Source organism: Lepidochelys kempii, chromosome 4, assembly GCF_965140265.1.
Source record: "Lepidochelys kempii isolate rLepKem1 chromosome 4, rLepKem1.hap2, whole genome shotgun sequence".
Taxonomy (NCBI): Eukaryota; Metazoa; Chordata; order Testudines; family Cheloniidae; genus Lepidochelys; species Lepidochelys kempii.
The window spans coordinates 27,499,409-27,521,154 of record NC_133259.1 but is presented as its reverse complement, the minus strand read 5'-3'; the positions used below and the strand labels follow the sequence as shown (position 1 = coordinate 27,521,154).

At 40.2% G+C, this 21,746-nt stretch overlaps 1 protein-coding gene across 3 annotated transcripts in view; it reads left to right on the top strand.

Annotated features, from left to right (window-relative positions):
• PPP3CA (protein phosphatase 3 catalytic subunit alpha) overlaps positions 1-21,746 on the top strand; it is a 334,427-nt gene that overhangs the window by 139,473 nt on the left and 173,208 nt on the right. For 2 of the 3 annotated variants that reach the window (XM_073340795.1, XM_073340794.1), the window contains exon 2: positions 1,100-1,300. The exons of the other annotated variant lie outside the window; for it this stretch is intronic. In XM_073340795.1, coding sequence (XP_073196896.1) covers positions 1,100-1,300 — 201 coding nt within the window. The remainder of the gene's footprint in view (positions 1-1,099; positions 1,301-21,746) is intronic. 3 annotated transcript variants of the gene reach the window in all.

Sequence of the window (21,746 nt, the reverse complement as noted above, 5' to 3'; positions counted from 1 at the left end):
TTAGGGAGGCAATGTCTCAATAATACAGTTTTGTAGATGTCCTGAATCATTCCTAAAGCTTCCATTCACTCTTCACGCTGAGCATCCTTTCAATCTGACCCACCCTCGGCAGTAGCCAGAATCAATATAATTACCCTGCAGCTGGCAAGGCAGGAAGCTTCTAATACCACTCCAATTTAGCTGCTAGGGAAAGGGGGCTAAGCGGGGATAATACTGCAACCTAATCCTAGAAGCTGAGAGCGTCAATTGAGCTTCTAACTAATGCTGCCTTAAGGAGAGAGAGAGCAAGAGTACTTGAAGTTGGCTCGAAACCTGGAACTTTGAATAATGGCAATACACAGAATGCTATCCATTAGGCCATTGCTGGGACAACCCATTTTGTTTTATACTTCTGTCTGAAATATCCTCCACTTTTCCACATGCCAAGAGAACAGTCTTAGAGCTCTTTCACTAATGTTTGACTGAGACAGACAGACTGCTTGTGGGATATTGTATGTAAACAATGATTTCTAATAGAGCAAAGCTATAAATACAAAAAAGGAAGGGATTTTTGAAAGGCACTCTGCCAGTAATTAAAGAGAAGGGGCTGTCTGCAAAGTCTTGTGGTTTAACCTAGATAGATCTATGTCTGTAGACACATGGGCAGTAAATATCTGAGATGTAGTGTAATGTACATTAAGATCTTTCCTGGGAAAGGAGCATTATGTCATGGTTCTGCAATACTACTAAAGCAATATTTAGTTCCATTCCCTTCTCCCACAACAACCCCTGTTTTTAACATTCTCTGTAAGCAGTGACTCATTTTTTAATCATGTGTAAAGGATATAAAAACTAGGTCCAAGATTTTTTTTTTAAAAAATGTTTGAATAATAGATTTTGGGCACATGTGCATGTTGAACAGCTGCTGTTAATTTTCTGTCTATGGTATAGCCACAAGCTATAAAGAAAGAATAGAAGATTCAGATTACTTAACATGTATATGCTCAAAAGTGTTTTCAGACAGAGCTGATGGCCAGCAGAGCTTTGAAAGATTATCTTTTTTGAGACGAGTGGCTTTTCCCAGTAGAGTGACCAGATATTTTTTGTTTGTGATTTCCAGCTGTCCCATTTCCTCCAAGCCACCGGCTCACAGCTAAGGAAGTGTTTGATAATGATGGAAAACCCCGTGTGGATATCTTAAAGGCACACCTTATGAAGGAGGGGAGGCTGGAAGAGACTGTTGCTTTGAGAATAGTAACAGAGGGTGCTTCAATTCTCCGTCAGGAAAAAAACTTGCTGGACATAGATGCCCCAGTCACAGGTAAGTGCCAATATTAAATCGGAACATGCAAGCACATGCATTCAGGAATATACTACTCCTCTGAGAGTTCGGTGAAAGTTTCCTACTCCACTGACTGCTCTCAGTACTTAACTCTGCATCTCTGAATCCACTGCCAAAGTGGGCCTGATCCTAAGAGTTGCTGAGATCCTTAACTTCCACTGATATTAGAGGAAAGGACCTTATGGGCTGAAAACTTTTGCTTCTAAAGTATGGAGAGTTCTCTAGACTAATATATAAGATTAAAAGTGTGTTCTAAAAGATAAAACTGATAAAAGATAACTGCCTGTTTTACCAGATGTTAATTCCGTACATTTACAGATGGCCTTCACCTCAGTAGCACCATTCAAACTTAGTCAGCCTTACTCTGAAGGATCAATGATGCTGTAGTGAAAGGAAACTTCATTATAAGTGGTCAGAGCAACAACAAATGAGCAAAAAGAAAAAGCTAGAAGAACCTCCGCATATTATTTGTCTACGGAATTAATGAATTGTTCTGATTAAAGAACCCATTTTGCCCTTGGCTATCAAACATTTCCACTCACTCATTAATTCTCAGGAAATGCCTTGTGCCTGATCTTCCTTCTCTGATTGTCTCCCACTTCTGACTGCATTCTGTGCATAGGAATGCATTTGCTGGTTTTAATACACTCTTTTTGTATTTTTATTATTTAAAAAAATTTTTTTTTGCAAACATACAGTTGCTTTTCTGAGAAGTTGAAGAGTCTTTGACAGGAAAACTGATCCACGGTTTAGAGAGTTAGTTGCAGAGCTAAACATTACTTCCTCATAGTATGAATCCTAGACATATAGGGTTGGTTTTTTTTCAAGGAGACTGGAGGATTTGTACCTTCTCTTGGTAGTTTTACCAGAAACAGAAAAGCAGAGCCAGAGTGGAAAGAAAAGTTACTTTAGTAAAGGCAGAAAGAAGAGCACTAAGACCCATAATTAGCATTGGTGTTGTCCACCAGATACTATGTGAACTCAGCAAGTGCCTTAATAGTTTTGTTATTTTCAGAAAAGCTACTTCTGAAACCAATAACACAAAGTGGGACATTTAAGCATCAAATGTAGCATAATTTATTAAAGTCTATTTTCTGAAATGTCATCAAAACATGGAACCCTAGGTAAGTCTCCATATTTCGTTACTTGAGACGATGAGTCAATCATATGTTCTCTTACTCTTCTGGGAGGAAATATGTGTCATGTAGCTCCATAGGTGAACCCTTTGGATGATTGAGGGGAGTCTTAGAGTCTGTAGGCCTTCCCTGCAGAAGAGGATACGGGCTGTGAAGTAGGTTAAATGGAGGAAGACAAGTTCTACAGGGATGCAGCACTCTCTCCTGAATTAAGGGATGCCACCTCTTCCTTCACCACTTTTGGGTCTTTCAGAGAGGTTGTAGTGTGTCTCGAGGAGTGGTTCTATGTGACTTATGCTATCATTCCCTTTTACATTCACCACTAACTCCGAGATAGACATTCTTAGATATCTTTTTTGTTAATTATTCTGAGTAATTTAGCGATGTTATCTCCCTCCTCCCAGATTAATCCCTGGAGGCCTTAGCCAATTTTAGTCTTGTTCTCTCTTATCTGAGTTTACATCTCTTTTGACCATCATTCAAATATATTATCTTCTGGCAATGGGTTGCAGTACTACTGTATTTCCTCGGTTTGGCTAATGGCTGTTTACCTGGAAGCTGACATGGTGAAGCTTGTATCCTGATGCCTGCTACTGAGGTAATTTGATAGTTCATATGCTCTGTGAACAAACCCAAGCTGTAAACTGAGAGCTGGAATAGCAAAACTAATCACTAACAGAAGACAAAAATCTAGAAAGGAGGAAAAGAAAACCTGTGTGTGATGCCCATTCTATTCAGTAAATATTCTATTCATCCATCCAACAGAAAGTTTCTTTGGTTCCTGATAGGTCAGGATCACTGCCAGTTCAGAGTCCTTCCCTTTGGACGAGCAACAGCACCCAGGGTATTCTCAAAGGTTTTCTCTGTGGTGGCAGCCCAAATGAGATGTGACAACTACACAGTTTTCCCGGACTTGGACGACTGGCTCCTCACAGGTTGCTCCAGCCAAGAGGTCAGGTCGGTGACTTTGTCCCTGCTTCCTCTTCTAGCGGTGCTGGGTGTCTGTGTGAACCAAAAAAAAAAAAAAAAAATCCATTTTGACCACCACATAGTGGATAAACTTTATTGGAATGACACTGGACTCAACTTCAGCAAGATCACCACAGAAGGATTGCAGTCAATGAGCTATTTAATAACTCAGGCTACTCACAGACCAAAGTATCATGTGGCCTAGTAGAGAAAGGCATACTTTGATCATAGTATGCCTTTCTCTACTAGGCCACATGATTCTTTGGTGACCATGGTGATGTTGTTCCACATTATTTGGCTCTGGAGTCAATATCACCACAGAAGGATTGCAGTCAATGAGCTATTTGATAACTCAGGTAACTCACAGACCAAAGTATCATGTGGCCTAGTAGAGATAGGCATGCTTTGATCATAGTATGCCTTTCTCTACTAGGCCACATGATATTGTGTAATTATGTGGCAATATTTGCCAGACTTCATTTACACTGCCTTACACTGTCTATTCACCAGACAATGATCATGTGAACATTAGTGTGATTGTTCCTGCCAGGCTTATTGCCTCTCTCTCACCTGGTGGTTGAATCCGGAATGAGTTTGAGTGGGAGTCCCCTTCAACACTCTCGCTGCCAGTGCCATCGTAGTAACAGATGCGTCTCTTCTGGGATAGGGCGCTCCCCTGTATGGCCACACTGCTCAGGGCACTTGGATCTCACAGGAGGCCAGACTATACATCAGTCTGTTAGAACTGAGAGCATTCTGGCCTGAAGGACATTTTCCCCTCCCATATATTCACTCCAGAGCCAAATAATGTGGGACAACATCACCATGGTCTTTTATATAAACAAGCAGGGTGGAGCAAGATCCCTTCCCTTCTGCCTGGAAGCAGCCAGACTTCGAAATTGGTGCATCAGAAACCACACCAGTTGTTCAAGCCACTTACCTACCAGGTATTCAGAATTCTCTAGGGAACAACCTAAGCAGGCACTTCTCTGCCTGGGGAATGAGTGGGAAATACACAGCTGTGTCCTGAGGGAAATATTCACTCAGTGGGGAACACCCCAGTGGGATCATGCTATGTTCCAAAGGAACAGGAAACTATACCTGTACTGCTCCTGAGTAGCTATCGCCCACGACTCCCAGGGTGACGCTTTCCTGTTATCATGGACAGACCAGCTCAGGTATGCCTTTCTGCCCATCCCCCGCGACCACAGGTCTTGAGAAAGATCTGTTATGACAGGGCCAGAATCATTTTCATGGCACCCAACTGGCCCAGACATTTTGGTTCACAGAACTTGTGAGAATATCAACCTGTCCTTCTACCAGGATCTGTCCCTTCCTGGATCTTCTAAATCAGGAAGAGGGCAAAATCAGACACCCCAATCCAGACCCCTCACAGCCTGGTGTGTGGATGTGTGTCAGATCTAGAATGGCCATGTTTGGAAGCTCTCCAAGCTATTCTTACACAGAGTAGCAAAGTTTCAACTAGGAACTGCTACCTAGCTAAATGGAGATTTTTCTCTACGTGGGCACAGCACAATCACTTTTTCTCAGACTCTTCAGATATCCCAGTCATTTTAGATTATTTCCTATCATTGAAGAACTTGGATCTCTCAATTAGCTCATTGTGGGTCCATCTCACAGCAGTCAGTGCCTTTCTTCCTCCAGTACACGGGGCTTCTGTTTTTATTTGCCAATGCAAGTTAGATTTCTGCAGGGTCTAGTAATGGCCTTTCTGCGTGTGGTCAAGCCTACACCTCAAAAGGAGTTTAGTTTTGTGCTGTCATTATTTACCAGACCACCATTTGAATCTTTGACCAGATGCTCTATATCCCACATTTTTAGTTGCTGTTACTTTGGTCAGAATGGTGAGCGAGATGGGAGCACTCATGGTGGATCCACTGTGAACCATTTTTCACAAGGAGATCTCCTTTTGCCTTTATCCTAAGTTCCTCCCTGTGACTTATTTTTTGGTGCCTCCTATTGGCTGGGTGTGGTGCTGCAATCTCTCCCCCCCCCCGCTCCTGGTGCCCCCTGTAGGTTGCCAACCTTGCTAGGTAGGTCTTCAGTGTCTTGGGCATCCAGCTAAGTCACACAATCAAACCTGAATGAACCCCTTCTAGAGGGTAGCAAAGAGATTAACAAAACTCACTAGGGTCTTCAGATCTGCCTCTGGCCCTTTCAGTCTAGCCCCTTTCTCAGGCTTTTAGTAGAAGTCCAGCCAGAATTGTCGGTCTACCCTCACCAGTCTTTAGACCTTCTCTGGGTATTTTCAAATCTAGCCCCTTTTCTTTTAAAACTTTCCAGGTTTTAGGCCTCCCCACAATGGGGGAGCCAAGCCCGCCCAGTACTCCAGATCCCGATCCAGGGACGCTATACGCAGCAGCCATGTACTGCTGTCTCCAGGTCACTGCTGCTAGTCCCTGGGCCTTTTCCCACGTAGTCCCTTTCCTTTTACCTGTTACCTTATGGTTACATTTGTCAGGTCTTCTCATTCCCAGGGCCAGTATAACTTTTCCAAAATAATTCCTAGAGCACATCCTTTAAAAAAACATCCAATCTTGACTTTAAAATTGACGGTGAAGAACAATCTGCCACAACACTTGGTAAATTGTTCCAAGATGTCTCCCTAGCCCTTACACTAGAGGGATCTTAAGGGTGGAGCAGGATTAGGGAACTGGGAGCTGATAAAACAATTGTATTTGCCCTATCTAAATCTCTTCAGTCCTGGTAGAGATAGCTTTAACTCAGGGTCTGTCCAGCACTCAAAGCTTTTTGGAATGCCGGGTTCCAGCAGCTTCATCTGAAGAGATCTGAGCATTAGATGGAGAAAACTTATTGCAAAGTTTTAAACGAAAGAGGAATGATTGTTTGATCAGCTGTGTATCTCCATTCTCTGGCCAGTCCTTCGTGCTAGTCTCCTTTACCAGACTCCAGCCCTGATTCTGCAGCTCCCATATTTACATACATTTAAAAAAAACAAAACTTAGGTTAAGGTGACTTAAGCATATATCCTTTACAGGAATATGAATATTTAAAGCAAGTTAAGGCAAAATTCACACCAAATCAGACCATCTCCTATCATCTTGATACTCAACCACCCCAACATGTATCATATTATGAATGTGATTGTGAAACAGGGTGTCTGTAGAGATGTGAATACAGAGATGTGATCCTGATTTGCCTTTCACTTAGTAACTCCTTTACTTCAGTGGAATTAAATCTGACTTAAACTGGTGTAAACTGAGAGAAGAATCATACCCTGTAACTTTAAAATAATTGTCATTAAGGAATGTAGGGCTGCAAGACTGGTGATGAGATTGTGTACTGGCATGTGATTATAAATTCTTTGATGTATGTATGGAGGGTGATGATGTAATCTAATTGAGCCTACATTTATGCCACGAGGTAGGGGTGCGATTCCTCTGCTTGCTTACACATACAGGGGCTAGCTTCACTGAGCTAGCGTGAGTATAAATAGTAGGGTAGTCAGGATAGTGGCAGTAGGGGCACAGATTTCTTGTGCCAAGTACATATTCATGGGGTTCAGGCAGGTTTGTACTCAGCAATGCCCAACCATGCCACCTCTGCCACCACTGCAGCTGTCCTACTCCTGATGAGAGCTAGCGCGAGTATATGTAGGTGAGCACGGAGAAGCACACTCCTAGCTCAAGGACCAGAGGTAGCCTGAGTGTGGTAGAAATAATATGCCTTGGTTTGACTGAGTACCATGATCATAGAATATCAGAGTTGGAAGGGATGTTGCCTTTTAACTCATGGTTTCCTTGTTCTTTAGTGTTTGTACTGCTGTAAGAAAATACACTTGAGGTATCTAAACTAGTGTGTGTGTGTGTGTGTGTGTGTGTGTGTGTGTGTGTGTGTGTAAAATTTGAAACCCAAAGTGGCATTCAAAAATCTCTTCTGCTTATAGAATCTCACAAACTGGAGATGGAAAAGCCCTCTCCTGCTGCCAGCAAAGGATTATTCTTCGCTATTTTAGGCATACTAGTCTCAAATGGCTTTTGTTGAGGCTTCTAGCAGTTCCTTTGGGAGATTATTCCATGGGCTAATAGATCCTATTGTCTAATTGTTTCCTGATTGTTCCACCTGTTTTCCCCCTATTGCTCAATTTAATTTCATAGCTAGCATAAAAATAACTGATATCAACAGGCTACCAGAGCTAGAGGTTGAGTTTAGAACTTTGACAGAATCAAGAATTGTTAAACTGATCAATGCTAAAGCAAGTTGTTAAAAGCATTCATGCAAACATCACAGTAAAAGCCAATAAAATTACAAATTACATCCAAAGGTAGCACACACTGAAATGATCTGTTCCAGCTAGGGAACCAAGCAAAGCAAGCTCTTTCTCTGCTTTTTTGAATTTGAAGCAGGTATTGACTAATATAGAGCCGTAATGTGAAAATTAAACAGCATTGCTTATTCGGAGCTCCAAGCAATGCATAATTTATTCCTATTAGTGAGGCGTCAGTAGTGACTCAGTAGTTTAAATTTGAATTAACTTTTTATTTAAAGCAGGATTAAAACTTCTCTATTTCACACTTCAGTGATTGAATTTATACTCCTGCTGTACCACAGCTATTGTTGAGGAGACAGGTAAATGTCCAGAATAGTTTGGTGGATAAAATACTTACTAACATCCAGGAAAAAAGATCCAATTCCAAACTTTAGTCGTGAATATGTGGTGTGTTTGGAGTATTTTTTCCTCACAATAGTTACATAACCACAGTCTTAACAAATTTCAGTCACTTCAGCATTAGCATCAAATCTCAGACACCTACTCCACTTTTGAAACCTAAAAATTAACCCGAAGAAAAATTATTCCCGTTATTCTCCATTGCATAGCTTATTATCATCAGGGCTTGTCTGTATGGGAAAGTGTTAACTCTTCTACCAGTATAATTTCCCATATCAACATTTATTCTAGTAAAAAGATGAGTGCTTTTCACGTTAGCTTAAACCCCTTCCAAAGTGACATAAGTTAAGCCAAAAAAGGCCCCTTTATACTGGAGAAAGCCTGTCTAACAGTAAAACCTTATCAGTTTAAGTTCATACCGTAGCTTATGTTGGATAATTTTCCTGGGTAGACAAGCCCCAAGAGAAGCTGATGGATCTGTCACAGTCCAACCAACTTCCGTTCACTTCCAGCATACAACCACCTGTGGTGTGTACACCTGGTTCCCTAAAATAACTCAAATGCACAGCTTTAACTCTGACTTCAGCAAGACAAGTGTTACCAATAGACACACTTTTACTCGAAAAATATCTTTTCTACCTTTTAAACACCAGAGGTCAGAGTTAAGGTTGTATGTTTGATTCTGACTGTATAGCTATGTAAATAATAAGTAATTACCAGAGTGTATATATTTGTATGTTGGAAGAAGGAGAGGAGAGGGAATGAGTGAAGAGCATCACATTGCATCTACTCTGCTTACACCACCTGTGATACCTAACGATATTGTATTGATTACAGCTACCTGCTCGGGACTATATAGTGAAGAAGCTGATTTCACTGGTCCTTTTAAGAGTAATTGGCAATTTAATAGATTGTACAAAGATATAAGGATGTGTCACAATGTGTCAACACACCAACATAAAAGTAAACCTAAAACATCTCAATATATAGTACAGTCTCTAACAAATTTTCTAATCACTCCTCACTATTTCAGTATTCTCTTTCCCCCCAATAGAAAGCCTTGAAAATAATTACTGTTAATGACTTAACAGGTGAAGTAATCTAGGCTGAATATACTGTACAAAAATATTTGGAGAGTTGATCAGGATTGATGCTGCTGTTTCTGTTTTCCATGCATTACTGAAATATCATAATATATGGTTATTGAATCATTTGTGTCTGGTTAAAGATTATGGCTTCCAAAGGAGGTGAAGATGTAAAGCAGCATGTGTTTAGTGGGTTTGTTTGGGGTTTTTTTTTTTTTTGGTCCATCTCTTCCCCAAGCACTTCTGTCCATTCCAGATATGGATTGAAATGCATCTGCCTAGATCCTCAGTAGGACAAAATGATTGTGTCTCTCGGCTTAATTGAGCCTGCTTCAGATATTAGTTTCTTCAGCATCTGACATTCTGGCAAAGCTGACGTTTTCTAGTAGCAGCTGCTTGAATCAGTCAGAATGCCAAGACAGTGGATGCTGCAGCCTGTATTCTTTACAGCTACCTCGCTTGTTACTCCTTACAAATAATCCATTTCCTTTGGAGTGAAAATCATGTAGTTGTATAAAGTGAAGTGAAATGATTGGCCCTCTGTTACACAGCCCTGGTATAGCTCTTCTCGCTGGATTCTCACCAGAATGCTGTGTTGGGTCTCACCCCACTGGGACCATGTGTTGTTTAAGCTTCCTTTGATCTGAGTAGGCTGCATGTACCATCTTATAGCCTGTGTACGAGAGGCCAAGCTAGGTTGGTTACAGCTTTATAGAAATGGGACCCTGCAGCCCAGTTGCCCTGGGCCCCAGGACCAGTGCTAAACCTCCTATTCCCGAGTAGATTAAGCACACCCTTTCCCAGATCTTCAGCCTCGTGAGTGCTCTGGTTCACAGTTTGCCTGTTCAGTGACATGGAGTAGTTGAAAACAGACACACACTTTCCAAAACCAATCTCTTTCCTCTAGATAGCACAAAAAATACACAGAGCTGGACAAAATAATATAACACCAGTATGCATTTCCCTGCCTTCATTTCTTCACCACTTAGGAGTGTTCTTTGGGCTTAGGTCAGTCTTTTAAATTAGGAGTTCAGCATCTCCACCTTCACAGGACATCTCCTCTGGATCATGCAGTCTCTGTTTCTTTTCTTCTTTGGCTGATACCACAGTTAAACAGGCCCCCTCTGCTACAAAAGAAGGCCCTTCTGTTTTTCCCATTGTCCATGTTTCCTTTGTCTCTGAGAGTCACTTGGAGTTCTCCCCAAGGCTCTCAGGCTCCCTGATTTTTAAGACCAGGAGTTAACACCTGATTTCTTTATTGTGTTGAGGGATTTTCAATTCTCCAATCCCTATCCCCCAGCAGAGAAGTTGGAGAAAACTGGTTTTGCTTAGGATGTGGCCCATCCCATCATTCCAAGATGATCTGATTTGAATGGCAGCCATCAAAGATTAACAATGCTCCATGATCTGGGAGATGCTTGACAGTCATGACAGCATATGGCTGACTCCACATACACAGAGACATTCTGTGATACAGCAATTTTATAAGATCCCCAAATTGTCACAACCTCATCCTCTATTTAGAAATAAAACTTGGATTTATGTGATACAACACGAGACCTTTTCTGCAGTGGAGGATGAGAGATGCTCTGGTCTTAACTAGTAGAAGTATGTGGAGTGGAGAAGCCTGAACTGACTGAAAACAAAACTTTGGTGCACAGATCCAGAATTACCATCTGGACATAAATGACATTTACATTTATCTTCATTTTTTTATTTTTAATGTAGGGATATTTTAATCTTTAATGACAGAATAATCCTTGTAAAATCTGGGCATGGTGCAGACAGGTGCTACCAAGGGTTGCTGACAGTTCAAGATTTTACAGAAATAGCAGGGAATCATCATCATTGCTGATCCTGACCCTTGGAGGAAGTTCATGGAAATATACAAAAATCCAGAAATCGAACTCGTGGTGCTGCTAACATTAGAAAGCATCTGATTTCTGATTCAGATGCCTACACACCCTGTCTGCACCCTGATCGTCTTCTCCTCCCACCATGGAATCCCTACTTTTTGTCCTTTTTGATGCATACACACACCTGAAAAAGCAATTCCTCAGCTGAGTTTAAGGAGTGTCACTGAGGTTTTACAGGCACATAGTAACCATGTTAGAATGCTTATAGTACATTGCAGCACCTTAATGTTTCCCTCCCCATAATTCAGAAAGACACTTGGTTTCTTAACTTTATACTATACATTCATCTGAGACTCTGTTTTGCAAAAATAAAACGAGTGAAGCAGGTACTTTCCCCATTTTACAGTACAGAATAGGTAAATAACTTGTCCATGGCAGAACTGAGACTAGGACATGGAAGTACTGATTCCAATGCCTGAGTTTCCTTTCCTAAAATAATCATAATGCTGCTAGGCACATTGTACTCTTAAGAATTTAGCAAGGTGCTTAGTTTGTACCATTTGTGTCCTAGCAAGCATTGCCTAATTATTCCTCTTGGTCCTGGATTCATGTACACTCAGCTCTGTGCCTGGTCATATTATGTTGGTAGTGCTGAAAAAAATCCATGACATTGGTGTCCTGGAAATCGAGTCATCTAAATTCTGCCCTGTCTAGTTTTGAATGAAAGAATTGTTTAAATAGACATGAAACAGAAGGGACAAAAATCGCCAGTGTTCAGATTCCCACAGCACAATCTTATTTGTAGATATGGAGCTGCTCCAGAAAGATTGAAATGTAGTAATTGGCAAACAACAACGAAAAAGGAAATGCAAAGAAGAAAGGCCCTATTTTGTGTAAAACTTGTGCAGATACAATCATGTTCTGTAGGGCTTTTGTCCATCGCCAGGTCATCCAATGTAAATACATAATGAATCCAGGAGCAAGCCTTGGAAAAAGCAGCAATCCTGCTGATCTCATGAAGGGACACATACAGTTCTAATCTTGTGTTTTTCCTGAACAGATACTGCCAACTGTTTTAACTTGTGTAGTGGTACTTCAGAGAGTAGAGGTTTTTTTTTTTTGTTTTTTTTGTTTTTGTCCACTTCTGTTTTGTTGTTTGCTGTAGCAAAGCAAACTGGGAGAAATAGAAAAGGGAAAAAAACAGTCAGGGAAAGACAGAGGGAACAAAGACGAAAAAGTAAAGAAACAAATACACAGACCAAGTGTGTTACATTTCTGGTAGTCACTGTCACTTTCAGGGTAACTGCATCTGCATTCCTCCTCCATGGTCCCTAGAGGGCACCCACTTACAAGTTCCTGGTTCCCAGCCATCACTTCTCCTGGCAGAGATCTAAGGGCTAGGCTACACTGGCAATGCTAAAGTGCTGCCACGGCTCGTGGCAGAGCGCTGGGAGAGAGCTCTCTCAGTGCTATAAAAAACCACCTCCGCAAGGGGCACAGCTCCCAGCGCTGGGGCATTATCTACACTGGCGCTTTACAGCCTTGAAACTTGTTGCATCCTCGGGGGGTGATTTTTCACACCCCTGAGCGAGACAGTTGTAGCCAGTGTAGACAAGCCCTAAGTCTCCCTCCCTCCTGACAAGGGGTTTTAAGGTGGCACAGTTTCCTGATTTACACTGTGATATCCCCAGCAAGCCTGTTTGCCTAAAAGGCTAACACCTGTGCTTTGCTTTCTCTGAAAGAAACTATGAACAGTGCATTGCGAGCATTACAAGTTACCATACGGCTTTTTAAGCAGGCACATTTATTTTTCAGGTAAAAGCATTACAGAGAAAACATAAAAATCAATAAATGTTCCTGTGCACATTCTAAAATATAACGAGAGTCTTATGGAGCCCTAGTAGACGAAAGTCTTTCCAATCCCTCTGCAAGGATTAGAGATCTCCTTGCCGGGCTGGCCTTAGGGAAAATGGCACTTTGATGTTCCTGGCCTTCATCCCCACTGCCTCCCCCACCCATTGCCTTGAGCTCCCTTCTGTGACTTTGCACCCCAAACCTGCCCCCCTCCTTGCCTCTTGACCAGGGCACCCCTCTGACCATGGTGCCCTGTGCGGTCGCCCATCCATAAGGCTGGCCCTGGCTCCTTGGACAGAAAGTCCTGTCCATCTACTGGGTTGGGAAGAAGAGCCCTGAGTCATTTTAAGCTCAAGCTGTTTATCCAAAAATCCTTTCTTTGTGTCCTGGTCTCTGGTAACCCAGTGTAAACTAGTGTATGCCAGCCTTTCCAGGAGTTGGTCCTCTCTGGGGGTATTCACCTTAATCACCTCCCCCTGTTTTCAATTCCTGGGTGTGAAGTATTGGCGGTTGCAAAGAAGGGACTACTACCAGATCTCAGCCATTGCTTAGTCCCTCTCAGTGGAAAGAAGCATGATTTGTCATCATTGTAGGAGAGTGTATCTCAGGTAACATTGGAAGTGGCATAAATGGGGCTTTGGGGAAGAAAAAAAGGATTTATTGTGTGGAAGGGGAATCTTCTTCCTTTCTCTCAATCAAAGAGCCCATCTCTCGCAGTGTTAATATCATAGATGTTATAGGGACTATTCCTTGAGCTGACAAATATTTGTCCTGCTCAATCTTCCATAATTTATCTTGAGAATACAGTATTTTCTGTTTTCCAGGGTTCTTTTTCCAGAGTGTAAAGTTCTATATAAGGTTTTCCCTGGTTTGAATGAAAATTATTCCACAGTTCAAAACAATCTCTCTAATTAGATTCTAAAATTCTAATTTCATATTTTAAAACTTGCTATAAACTCTGGAGGAGCCATACTGTTTAAAATTAAGACACCAAGCATCAGGATTCCTTATGCTAATTACAGATGTATTTTACAGTTGCAGTTAGTTTCAGAAAATCATCATGAATGTTTCACCTCAAAGGGTTCTGAAGATAGTGAGCTCTCTTTACTCTGATAAAATGTCAAGACATATAACATCCTGTAGACCATTGCTGTGCCTATTTGTAGGACATTAAACTATTACTTGATAGTTATAGCTTCAAAAATCTTCCTCACCACTGTTTCCAGAACTTCTGCACATTGGCTATTGCCTTTATCTTCAGCAAAACTTGCCGGGCAAAGGCTAGGTAAGGTGTGTGCACCACCAGTAGAAGACTTGATTCCTTTGATGGGGGCGGAAAATCTTGTTTTTTATTTTCACTTTCATTTTCACCACTGTAAGATTGTTGAAAACTAATTTGGATATATATGATGCCATTTAAAAACAAACAAACATGCTGCATGCTTTTGTGGGCAACACTGTTTCAATGAAGAAGAGTTAGCAAGCATAAAAGGGCCTTAAAGGAGAGTATTTTTTCCCCGCTCTTCTTTGTGACCACAAGCAAGTTGACCTTCTGATGTCATTTTGTCATCACCCTACTTTACAAAACTTTAATTTTTCAGATTCTAAGGACTAGCAATTTTTCAAAAATTGAATACAGTCTCTTATTCTCAGGTTACATGAAGACAAAAGATGTTGCAAAGAGCCCTTCGGTTAAGTCCATAAATTTAACAACCTCACTGTTTGCAGAGGTTTTCTCGAAAAGTTACTCAAATAGGAATGATTTGCAGTCAGTGTTGGCCCAAATTTGAATAAATAGGCATCAAGCTTTCCAAATTATTCTGTTTCATAAGGAAAAACATGTAAAGTTCAATTATTAGATGTGGAAAATTCTTTGCAGTATTTGCCAGAGTATTCACTGAAATTTTAGAACAAATTTTCTCTGAGAACAATCAGAGCCCTGTTTTGTTTGTTTTCAGCAGATTTCTTAATGAACATCATTACTGGCAGAAAAGCCTTGAGAAACTGTGAATTTTAAGCAAATCTTTCAGAATATTCAAGAAAACAAACTTTAAATTGATTTTGATTATTTACATTTGAACACCTGATTCTAAAACTCCACTTAACCAAAGAACAGAAACATGCCATATGAGTTTTGCATCTAGTTAGAACAGATGGAGCGCTTCACACTTATAATTCAGAATTAACTGCTCATGAATGAGCTATAGACTAAGTATCTTTATTCAGCAAATAATGTCAAATAACAAACACATTTAATAAAATAACTGGGAACAATTCCCAGTGAGAAAAGGGGATGAAATTAAGTATGTTATTTGTTATGACTTATTCTTTCAACCATAACATTTATTAATGAAATAAGTTTTAAAGTTGTTTTGATGTGGAAACATTTTAAAAATCCATTCCAGCTTCTCCATTTCTCATGCATTTTCTCTCCATTGTTTATTGTCCCCTACAAATAATGATTTGGAACTTCACGGTTGCAGGCACTGCAAGAGTAGACCATTGGCATTATTGAAATCAACCCTGTGTTCAGTGAAGTGCCAGTTTAGGAGTAGTTCCATTTTCCTTCTGCTTGGTTTACCTTCTGTCAGAGACAATGATGGCTGTTAAATGCCAGGATTTTCTAGTACAATAAATCATGAAAACTAGGGTTACTTTTTTCACATTTCTTTGTTTTTTAAACTCAGACTTACACACTTACAATAAATCCATTTAGTAGTTTATACAATTAAAAATAAACACTGACTTCCAAATCTTTGGAAGATAATTTCAATGCCATAGGTAGTGAAAGTGAAGTCATGTTTTTAATATTCAGGCCTTGTCTACCGACCACTTTTGTCAGTAGAATTTGTCACTTGGGGTGTGAAAAACACATCCCTGAGCGACATAAGTTACGCTGACAGAAGCACCGGTGTGGACAGTGCTTCTCCCACAGACATAACTACCACTGTTCATGGAGGTGGTTTGTTTATGCCAACGTGAGAGATCTCTCCTGCCAACACAGAGTGACTACATGAGCAATCTCCAGCGGCGCAGCTGCATCAGCACAGCGGTGTGGCTGAAAGCTCGCTATTTAGACATGGCCTCAGACACCTGACTTGAAGGAGGTAAAGCTTCTATACAAAGACGTACTTTTACATACTCTGAACTGTATTAGGAAATAATTATCTTTAAAAACTTCAATTAATGTAAATGAGCCAACTAACTTAAATCTCGTTTGTTCTGAAAGTAAGGTGGGAGCCAAACGCGAGAGACTACATATCAAGCCACACCTCTCTTTTAATTCCAATAAAACGATCATAACAAGAACTTGAAGTTTGCTTTTATATATTACACACTGTTGTTTTACTGATTGTCAGTAGATTGAAGACTGCTGAAATCAGTGTCAGAATTGCCTGGCTTTTTTATATTAAACAAGATGTCTACTTCTGGAAGTAGACTTGCTAATTACACCATTTTCAAATACACTTCAGAGATTATTCATAGTTAAAAATTTTTCCTAAATTAGAGGTTCAGAGTCTCCTCTCACTTAAACTAGTGTAAATTCGCAATAGCTCTGTGGAAATCAGTAGCATTGCACAAGTGCAAAACTGGTATAAGCAAGAGTGAATCAGGCTCATTGACTTCAGTTTTATTGAACAAAAGAAATAACACTTTCTTCTCTGCTCTAACAAAATCAATAGACTTTGCAAAACGACAGAGAAGTACCTTCTACTTTATACAATAGGCAACATGTATACGATCTCTGGATAGTGTTGTGATTAAAAGGAAATAGTGCCAGGCAAACTTTTGCATAATTTTTTTTTTAAATGTGTTGAATTTCTCCACAGGTCACATCTGTCATACTGGCCTATTGTGACATAGAGTAATACTTTCTAAGGGCTTGTCTACACTGTGTGGCAATGCACCCTACAGGAGTGTGATTTCTGAAGTGCACTAACTTGTTGCACATTAATTGGTCTGTGTAGACTCTGCCAGTGTACACTAGAAGTTTCTTGGTGCATTTTAAACAGCAAAACATGAAATCGCACTAGGGAACTTCTAGTACACACCAGCAGGGTCTACATGGACCAATTAATATGCAATAAGTTAGTGTAGAAATCACCCCGCACTCCTGCCATAGAGCGCATTACCAGGCTCTGTAGATAACCTGTTAAATGGCAGTATATTGCTAGTGGGGATTTCAGGCACTCAGCCCCCTGTTAATGTTATCAGAAAATTGATTTTTTTTAAAAAAATACAAAAATATACTTTAGTTTGCAGATAAATGGTTGCCTAGAAGTGCAAAAAATGTTTTGTATTCTTTGTTACTCAGAAAATCTTCATTGAAAGCTGCTTCACAAGAGCTGTTTCTGAAGGCATCAACCTTTCTACATTTTACTCATTAAAGATGCCAGCGGGCTGTATGCATTTGATACATCTCCATTTACTTCTATTGTAGAGGCCATCAGAGCCACCTACCCTTTTGCTCTTGAAGAGCAAGAGTTCCCTTGCAAGAACACTGGCATAGAGATTTCCAACTGTTACTGTGATAAAACTCTGTGTGAGTCAGACATTCACAAGTACACACATCATGAAGTGAACCAGGTATTATTAAAGTCTGATTTCATTTTTTGTAAATGACAGTAAGTTTATATTAAAGGCAACTTGCAAAGGCTTTAATAACACAACTAAAAAAATACTAACTGGGCATGTATTTGGAACGGGGGGAGGGGCGAGGGAGGTCTGAAAGGTGTTTATTTTTTGCAAATTTTCAGGAATTGTCTTCGCCCACTGAAAAAAGTCAGAATTCTCATCAGCTATAAGTTTCCTTCTATTTTTCTTAACTTTTTCTTTCTCTCTCTCTCTCTCTCCCTTAATGTTATCAACAATATCAAGTGTCATCTTCCTAGTTTTTCTTGAAGACCTCTTGGCGGGATGGTATGTCTCTGAGCTCGTTTGTTGTGGGCTCTAACCCCTTTAAGGGGCAATTTTAAAAAACCTTTTAATGATGACTTAAGTTATCTAATATGTTAATTAGTTTTTGGAGTTGAGTAGGTGTTAAGCTGAAAGGCAGAAAAAATCCTCCCTCTCTGAAATGCCTTTTTTTTTAAACTCGTGTTTCTTATGATGATGATATCTGTTCATTAGCTCTTCAGTGGTCAGTGACCACTTGTTCTTGCAGCTTTTTCCTGAAGGCAGACTTTTGCTCAGTCATGTCGATTTATCCACCATAATTCATCTAAAATGTTGTTTTTTCCTTTTCACACCCACTACAAAAACTCTGGTCCTTCCCTTGGTCACTTCATTGCTCAACTACTCCTGCTCCTCCTCCTCCTGGTCTACACACAACTTCTTCCATCTTAGGTCTGTCCAAAATGCCACTGCTAAACTCATTTGCTGATGCAACCATATTATCTCCTCCTTTAAGTTCTTTCAGTGTCAACCACTGTTCTTCCACATAGAGTTAAAGCTCCTTGTCTTTCCTTCAAGGATCTGCACTACCTCACTTGCATCTCTGCTCTCATCTCATCAGACAATTGCCCATGTTGTTCAGCATTGGCTCTCAGCTGCTGATTTTGGGCTCCAGCTAAGTCACAGAAGTCAATGGAAATCTTGTCTTTGCATTTGAAGTTGGATTCAGGCTCTTTATCTCCTTCCCCCATTCTTTGCTCTGTGCCTTTATTCATTATGCCTGTGTGCTTGGATTAGCCTCCCACTCTGCTGACACCATGTAATCCTGCTCTCTTTACGACCCATCCCTTTTCAGGAATTCTTCCTTCTATTGTCAGTATTAAAAATTTAAGCAGATGCAAACTGTAACCACGCGGTGGTGTCTGCATGCTACCCTTTCTCCCCTATATGGAGTAGGAATAGGAAATAATTATGTGGTCACCAGTAAATCCAGAGTTTACAACTGTACATTAATCACTTCCCTGTTTTGTCTTAAAAAGAAAAGGAGTACTTGTGGCACCTTAGAGACTAACCAATTTATTAGAGCATAAGCTTTCGTGAGCTACAGCTCACTTCATCAGATGCATATCGTGGAAACTGCAGCAGACTTTATATATACACAGAGAATATGAACCAATACCTCCTCCCACCCCACTGTCCTGCTGGTAATAGCTTATCTAAAGTGATCATCAGGTGGGCCATTTCCAGCACAAATCCAGGTTTTCTCACCCTCCACGCCCCCACACAAATTCACTCTCCTGCTGGTGATAGCCCATCCAAAGTGACAACTCTTTACACAATGTGCATGACAATCAAGTTGGGCTATTTCCTGCACAAATCCAGGTTTTATATATAAAGTCTGCTGCAGTGTCCACGATATGCATCTGATGAAGTGAGCTGTAGCTCACGAAAGCTTATGCTCTAAGAAATTGGTTAGTCTCTAAGGTGCCACAAGTACTCCTTTTCTTTTTGCGAATACAGACTAACACGGCTGTTACTCTGAAACCTGTTTTGTCTTCACACTTTGTTACTCTGACCTGTTGTTTCTTGTGACACATTATCTGTAAGATCCTTGAGGCAGGGATCTTGACTTTATAAGTGGTTTATAAAGTATTGCATATATATTGCATTTACAATATGACCCTCTGTATAATAAATAATCGTAAAATGAAAGCACTAGATCCGGGGTTCTCAAACTTTATTGTACCATGACCCCCTTCTGATGACAAAAATGACTACATGACCCCAGGAAGGGGGACTGAAGCCTCAGCCCGCCCTAGGCCTGTTGCCCTGGGGGAGGGTGGGTGGAGGAGGGCAAAGCCAAAGCCCAAGGGCTTCAGCCTCAGGCAGAGGACCTGTGACCTGAGCCCAGCCATCCAGAGCTGAAGCCTGAGGGCTTCAGCTTTGGCTCCAGGCCCTAGTAAGTCTAATGCCAGCCCTGGCGACCCCACAGTTTGAGAGCTAGATGGATCATTGTGCCAGGTGACGCATTAACCAGTGCATTAACCAGTGCATTAACGCATTAACCAGTGCATTAACCACAAATGATAGTCAATAGTGAATGATTTTCTGTATCCTCACAAAATAGGCAGATTCCTCACACAGTATATGACCAACTGTATTCTACAATATGTATAGTTTACAATTTTTAAGTCAAAATAATTTGCACCATTTTATTGTTTCAGATGCTTTTGAGCTCATACTATTTAGAAAAAAAAGATAAAAAGGCATTATTCTAAACTGTATATCTCTCCATAAAGAAAAGGGAGTTAGACTTAAACAAAAGTGATGCAGTCGGATAATCTAGAATCTGATTTAAAGTATGGAGAAATCTACAGAAGCTATAAAAACTAGTATCTGAGAGTAGAGTTTTCAGTCTGGTATGTGTTTGCTATATTGTAGAGATGCTATCCGCTTTGTGAACTAGGAAACCATTTTGCAATGTGGAAATGAACATGTCATCCACATGCATAGTGGATGTGCTGTGCTTGATCTCAAAGCACATAGCTAATAAATTATATTGTGTGGGTGCTATCTTAGTTATGAGGCTCTGGTATATTTTCATGCACACAGAGAATCTTGTAATAACCACATTAGACTGAATAACACACAGCATTCCCATTGTCCCTCTTTATGTGTGTAATTAGATGCTGAGGGAACTATAGCAGGAAATAGGAACAGTTTCCTCCTGCCACCCTTGAAACAATTTTTCAGTTCCAATTAAAATAAATTACATCTTCTGCCAGTAGAGATTACTCCATATCATGCTTGTCATTTAGGAACAGGCAGAGAGAGCCTGAGAAAGGGAGTCCAATTTTATAAAAATTTGAGGCAAAAAGAAAAATATTTCTGAAATAATGAGCAGTAGAAAATCCAAAATTTATTTTTTTTATTCTGTGACTCTTAGTTATGACTTTTATTGCATTTTCAATAACTGCATACAACAGCTTCTCGTAAGATTTTAATTTTAGAGTGCTAGTGATCCATTTTATAAAGCTATGTACCGTAATTTGACATTTGCTTGAAGATTAAAGATGATGTAGGTTAATACATTTTAAATAAACTGATCATCTCATGAAACTGCTTTGCAGAGAGGTAACATAATTTAAAAACGTATAACATCATGCAGTTCACCTGCCATTTTATAGTTACACTTGTTCCCTCATGTCCCCCAAGGACACATTGCTTACAGTATTACATATGGATTTGGAATTAGAGATTGTAAATCCATCCCATTCTACCGTAATACTGCAGGGAGCATCATTTCAACTCCACAAGAAAATTTGTCAGGGAAAAAAAATCACTGTCTCATAACATGAAATATTTCAGTTAGACATTGTTGAAATGATACCCCACCCACATTATGGCTGAAGCACCACGTAGGCACTGTGTTATTTTCCAAGTATACTTTATTAAGCGTACTTAATTTCCTTAGAGTAGAAGTGGGTGGCATAGGTGGACAAATCATGATGACAAATAGGAATAGACAGGGATACTAGGAAATTAGATTCAGTAATTTTGTGAACGTTCCACAGTTCTTGCCACTTTCTGAAGGCGTTATGACATAGACTGCTACCTTGTTAGCCCAGAGACACAGAAAATGTTTCTGTTTTTATCTCTTTATTTAGCAAACACTAAATATGTCCTGCCCTTCCCTAGTTAACTGCTGAGCCTACATGAGTCTACTTAAATAGTCCTAGAGAAGTGCATATAAATAGATATAGAGAAATACTAATAAATCTCCTAGCAAAGGGAATCTAATTTAAATGACCTGACTTTCCATGCTGCTGGGTGAAGAGAAGGATGTATCTTAGAAATGTAGCACTGTTGATCACATTCCAGCATCTCAAAAAGCAATCTTGCCAATAGGGCGGCATCTTCCTCAAGAAATATTTTGAACCTTCACTCCTGAAATGTCTCCTTTTGAAGATGTTTGTGCAT